Source organism: Eschrichtius robustus, chromosome 11 (genome assembly GCF_028021215.1).
Source record: "Eschrichtius robustus isolate mEscRob2 chromosome 11, mEscRob2.pri, whole genome shotgun sequence".
Lineage (NCBI taxonomy): Eukaryota > Metazoa > Chordata > Mammalia > Artiodactyla > Eschrichtiidae > Eschrichtius > Eschrichtius robustus.
In genome coordinates, this window is record NC_090834.1 from 91159738 (window position 1) to 91165975 (window position 6238).

General features: G+C 50.8%; 1 protein-coding gene across 1 annotated transcript in view; it reads left to right on the forward strand.

Moving 5' to 3' along the window:
* PRR5L (proline rich 5 like) overlaps positions 1–6238 on the forward strand; it is a 73332-nt gene extending 67094 nt beyond the window's left edge. Inside the window, exon 9 of the mRNA XM_068556449.1 lies at positions 3095–6238. Coding sequence (XP_068412550.1) covers positions 3095–3489 — 395 coding nt within the window. The 3' untranslated portion in view covers positions 3490–6238. The remainder of the gene's footprint in view (positions 1–3094) is intronic.

A 6238-nucleotide genomic window follows, 5' to 3' on the forward strand; every position in this document is an offset into this window, starting at 1 on the left:
GTGCAGGCCCCACATCAGATTTACATTTCTCTTGCTGTCAGCAGTGTGCACAGCATCTTGCACAAAGTTCAAGATGTGTTTGCTGAAAGAGGGGGCAGATGTCATGGGGACCCCCTCCTCCAGGCTGGCCGCCCTCCCTCTGGCTCCGTCTCTCCGCATCAGCCCAGGTGGCCTCTCTTGTCAGTTTGCTGCCTGTTGAACCCTCCAGGGCCTTTGGGGTGCTGAACTAACGGTGTGAGAGAGATGGGCAATGCCCAAGTCCCCATCTGTGACACCTTGCTAGCTCGTTCTACTATGGAAATCATCAAACGAATTCTTTCCCCCAGAGCTTCTGTGTGTGTCCACCATGCACATCTGTCCCCCAGGCCCTCACCTCATCCCATGTCCTGAGCCTGGGCTTTGTCCTAGCTTTCTCCTCTTCCTGGATCTGCACGTAGTAAATGCTCACCGAACAGTCCAGCCCAGTCTCCTGCCAGGCTGGTTGTAGGGCCACAACCTGGGTTTTGCCACTGCCAACCTAGAGTGTGCTTGCTTTTAACAGCAGCAGGAGAGAAATGAATTGTTTTCAAGGGCATTTTTTAAAGGATGGTTCTTTAACGAGGCCCCTGTTTCTTTGAACTCTTCCGGTGCTTCTGCTTTATAGTTATCGACTTTTGTGATCATAAAAGTAATACATGGTTGTTGTAAAAATGTGGGAACATTATAGAAATGTGCGGCTTGGCACGTACGAGCACCCATGCTTCAGAGAGGACCTCTGCCGACGTCTGGCATTGATTCTTCTGTCCTGGTGGCTCCTTGGCATTCTGTCTCCTACTCATTCTTCCCCAGAGAAGGGGCTGATGATGCAGCCTCTGTCTGGCACTACTGGAGGCCGTGTTTGCTGTTACCTGACTTCAGAGAGTGGGCTGGCTCAAGGGCAGCGGCGGTGCCCTGAGAGGCAGTAGTGTGTAGTGGGGAACGTCTGGGCACTGCCATTTCGAGCCTCAGAGGGTTGGGCCAAGTCTCAGTCTTCCTTGCCCGAGCAATGGGGATGATGAGAGTCATCCTAGTGTTTCAGAGGGAGATTGGGACTCAACAGTGAGACGGCAGATGGGAACACACTCAGTAAGCTCTAAACTCTATGTATTATTATTTGGTTTTGAGAAATATCAGTAATTGCTGTTCGCACCAAACAGCTCCCTTGGGGCTCTGAGCCAGTAGTCTCGGTGAACTTAGTCCTAGGGGTTAGGATTTCATTCTCTTGTCATTGTTTATACCTATGTGTGTGTGTGTGTGTGTGTATATATGTATATGTATGTATGTATGTATACATAGACACACGTATGTATATACATATGCACATATACGTAAATACATATGTGCATATATGGACATGTAAAATCGTCCAGTGATGGGAACTGCTGAGAGCTTTGCAGCTGGACATGGCAGCCTCACTGCGATGCCCATCTAGGAGCACGTGCTGAGAGCATGTATCAGGGCCTCCAGATCCATGGGGAGAACTGAGAGTAAACTAGAGCAGCATGGGCCGAGTGTCCCCAAGGCCAGTGTGTGACCAGCGAGCACTGTCTGCTCTCCCTTTAGAGACTAGTTTCCCCCTCCCCCTCTGTGATCCTGTCAGGGGTGGTGGGAGCACCAGCGCGGTCAGCCCTTCTTCATTTCTCCCCACGGCATCCCCTGCTGAGAGAGGGATGTGTTAGGGGTCTTTGGGGTCCCAGGGATGAGGGAGCTGGGGAAAGCAGTGACACACGCAATGGGGTGGGCAGCTGGAAGGTTGGGAGACGTGTGCACTGGCAGGAAGGGGGCCAAAGAAAAGGAGAAAAGGCTTTGACCAGAACCTACCGTTTCTCAGCCCTCCATCCTCATCTCCTCTGCCTCACTGGGGTCTTTCATCCAGTTCGTGATGCAGACGCAGTGCCTGAGCAGGAGAAGAGGACAGTGCCTGCAGAGGAGGCTTCCCTGGGACCCTGGGGATGCAGGCTTACCCTGGTCCCTACTCCGGCCACACTGTAGGTCTCTGGGCTGGCCTGGTCCTTGTGAAGGTGGGAGATGAGAGGCCCTCAGAACTGGCTGTTGCTGGTACATGTGCTTCCTCCTTTGGACTCTTCTCCCTGGATTTGAACCCCATGTACTTGGCTTGTCCTTCCCACGAGATGCTCAGTCTACCATCACTATGTGTACTTTGTGTGGGCAGCTTGCAAGAGTGAGGTCTGGAGTGAGACAGACCTTGTTTGCATCCCAGCTTTACTACATTCTTTCCGTGTGAGCGTAGGCTAGTTACTACCTCTCTGATATTCATATTATCTCCCACTTTACAGATGAGAAAACGATCATAACTTAGGTTCAGTTTAAGGAGGATTCAAAAGACAAAAGCATGTTGAGGTTGAGCATATTTTCTAGAATGTGGTGAGAATTCAAGAAGCAGCAGTTTTATAATAATTCCTGTCCAGCCCTCTCTCTGTCTTCCTCAGTGGGGCCATCCACGGAGCGTCACCCATTCTTTGGTGCTGTGAAAGGCTGGTTGAATCCAGAGTGTTGACTTAAACAGAACACTGACCTGCTGGGAGCGTTGATAGTCCTGCTTCAGGACGATCTGGAGGACGTCCCACTGCCCTCGCTTTGATAGCCGAGCCCCCCCCCCCACCATTTACCTGTTCCTCCGGACTTAAGCTTAGGAGGCCTTTTCCACTTCCTGTGTTGACACTGCAGAGGGCACGTCATGCTGAATAGAGCCGAGGGCTTCTTTTGGCAGCTGGTCCCGGGTCTTCAGAGGAGACTTGTTGAAAGGGAATTGAGGGCAAATCCAGTGAAGCTCAGGCAGCAGCGGGGAAAGCGAGGGAGACTCCCTTGGACCTAATCAATCATGCAAAGTCCTTTGGTGACCCCTACTGTGGGGGGCAGTATCAGGCATAAACAAGCAAAGTTACAACAGAAGCCTTTAGACGTAGCCAAGTTCTTCCCCTACGTTTCAGGGCTTCATCTAAAGCGCTCTCTGAAGGTGGAGCCACCACCTCCCTCTTCCCCCAAATTCATTAGAAGCTTATGACTCCCACTATCCCCTCTGTAATCACAACCTTCGCTGGTCTTTCTCTTGCAGCCAGGCGCCACTCCAGGGCCCGGCCCAAGGTCACGCTCTTGAACTACGCCTGCCCGATGACCACCGTCAGCCGGCCCCTGAACGAGATGGTCCTGACCCCTCTGACGGAGCAAGAGGGGGAGGCCTACCTAGAGAAGTGTGGCAGTGTCCGGCGACACACGGTGGCCAATGCCCACTCGGACATCCAGCTGCTGGCCATGGCCACCAGGATGCACTCGGGCTTAGGGGAGGAGCCTGGCGGCGAGGACAAGTGCCTGCTTCTGCCACCCAGCTTCCCGCCGCCCCACCGGCAGTGCTCCAGTGAGCCCAACATCACTGACGGCCCCGACGAGCCGGAGCAGGTGGCAGCGGGCAGCCAGGAGGACTCAGAGCTGAACTGTGCATCCCTCAGCTGAATGCCCGCCTCTGGGACTCCCAGCTCCTGCCTGGCCACCAGGATGAGGGCGGCTTCATCCCCGAGGACCGCCGAGCGGAGCTCTTCCTTTGGGCAATGCCGCCTTATGCCTTTCCAGGTACAGGCTAGTCTGAGCGCCCTAGGGCAAATCCCCGTCGTGAGCCTCTCCATTTTTGGGACTGTGACCACCTACCTCTTGGCGGCCACACAGATCCAACTGCCTAATGTTCACCTTCTGACTTTCAGCCTTGCCTGCCTGACTCAACTCAAATCCTCCTCTCTGGGCTTTTCCCCGCAGATATTGGACTATCTGATCCTCCCAGCCCTATATCGCAGTGCCCCTGGCGTTCCTACAGCAGGAAGTCGTCCGACCCACACACACAGCCAGCAAGGATGTGTTAGCATGTGGAGTTCCCCTTGAGGGTCCTTGTGATACAGAGGCCGATGGGTGAAAAGAGGCAGTAGAGAGGTACCTCTTCTCTCCGTCTTGTGTGGAGTAAAAGTAGACTGCAGCCCTTCCCAAGCCTGACTCTGGGAATGCAGCTTTCATTTCAGTTTCAGAATTACTGGGAAAGAGTGGCCCCACTGGTGGGTGAGGGTCCATCCTCACCTATATCCAGACCCTATGTGCTGCCTTTGGCTTTTGGCCCAGGAGGGCCACAGTGCTGGAGGAACCCCGTCTTTGATTAAGCCTCAGCATTCCCCTCTCAGGCTTCCTCCCCGACTCAAGGAACTAACCTTCCCAGTGGAGTAGCTGGTGCCTTCCTCCCTTTCTCATTTCAGAAACCGACCCTTTTCCTATTGTGGGGAAGGGGCCAGCTGATACCAACCAACCAGTCTGTTCCTGGATTTGACTTGAATTTTTTAAATGTGCATAGTTTCAAAAATAAATTGCTTGCAAGTATTTGCACGTAGGATCTTGCACCGCTCATTTCCAGTGGGGTGTTTCTTCAAACTGAAAAATAGCAAACCCCCTAGGAAAGGAGACTGGAAGTGGTCCAGGGGGAAAGTGATCCGTGGTGGGCAGGGCTCAGAGGCCACAGAGCTCTGGAAGCAGCTGGACTTGAATCCAGTGTGGCCTGTGTTTGTGAGTGTTGTGGTTTATAGGAAAAGCTGCACTGAGATAGAGAGACTCAGCTTGCCTCATGAGCAGAGAGTTCTAGCAAATGGGATGTCTCAGCGCTCTACAGTGCAGGGAGCTGGGAAAGATGTGGGCAGGACCTTTTGGAGAGATGTCCATTCCCTGTGATTAAAGAAGTGCCTGGAATGTATAACCTGTGGGGCCTTGAAATGTTTTTTGGGGCAGCAGGCTTTGGTACTGTGCTATATATATCCTCAGCACTCCTCCCTCCATCCAGGTCTGGGCTTTTTATCTCCTTTGACCTCCCTGTTCTTTTTGTATTTGCCTGTTGGCCCCGCTGATAACAGCTCCAGAAAAAAGAGAAGGCCCCTGGGCCCTTCTGGCACCTTCTAGGTATCCTGTTAATCTTTGGAAACTTTGTTTATGAAATGTCAGAGACATGAGCCAGTTTCCAATATGGCAGGAGGTGGCCGGGAGAGAAAGAGGACAGTTTAAGCTGCCAGCAGAGGAGGAAACCTTCTAAGCTCATCTAAGCCTTGACAGCATTTCCCTTCTGGGTGAAGATTTGAAATATGACTAGAGTCATGCTTTTGATGGCTTTTGGTTTGGAAATTTTGTTTAAAAAGATGTTTCGTTTTCATCCTTTTAAGAGATTGATGGAAGAGAAATGTCCAAAGGAGATCTTCTGAGAATTTCAAACAAAAAATAATCTGTGTATGCGTTGGATAAAGTCCACAAATTCACTAACAGGTATAAGTAGGTAACAACATGATGATTTATTTAACTGATGGCTTCTGTCCTTATTGGTACACTTAGCACTTGGGACTAGTATTTATTGATCCAGGCAAAATAATTAGTCATGCTTGGGTTTGCTTTTTTAGTTTACAACCTGAATGATATATGTCTTTAAATGCTTTTTCCACACACTAAATGCCCCTGATGGGGACAGCAGTCATCAGTTAAATATGTAAGCTCTTAGGTTGAGAATGGGAGTGTCAGTACAGACCCAGTGTACTTAATTGCTAATGAATGTTAGCCAGTTTACAACTTTACCTTTGATGTACACACCTGATATTTGTACAGTATTTCACACTGTACATATAAAAATTGTGCTGATGTCTATGAGCATTCTAGCCATCAGAGCTATTGCAAGAGCGACAACTGTAGTGTTGTTTTTTGTTTTTTTAAAAAATTTTATTATTATTTTTGGCTGCATTGGGTCTTTGTTTCTGCGCATGGGCTTTCTCTAGTTGTGGCGAGCGGGGGCTACTCTTCGTTGCGGTGTGCGGGCTTCTCATTTTGGTGGCTTCTCTTGTTGCGGAGCACGGGCTCTAGGTGCGCCGGTTTCAATAGTTGTGGCACGCAGGCTCAGTAGCTGTGGCGCACGGGCTTAGTTGCTGCACGGCATGTGGGATCTTCCCAGACCAGGGCTTGAACCCGTGTCCCCTGCATTGGCAGGCGGATTCTTAACCACTGCGCCACCAGGGAAGTCCAACTGTAGTGTTTTTAACCACTTTTTCTCCCCTTCACAAGATGATTAGTTTTCGTTATTGAAGCTAGCATCTTCCGGTGGCTGAGGTTTAATGACAGGAAATGATCACGACTCAAACTCCGAGTGGGCTCAGAAACCAAAAGCCTTTCATGCTGTCTGTTTCCAAAATGGAGTCAA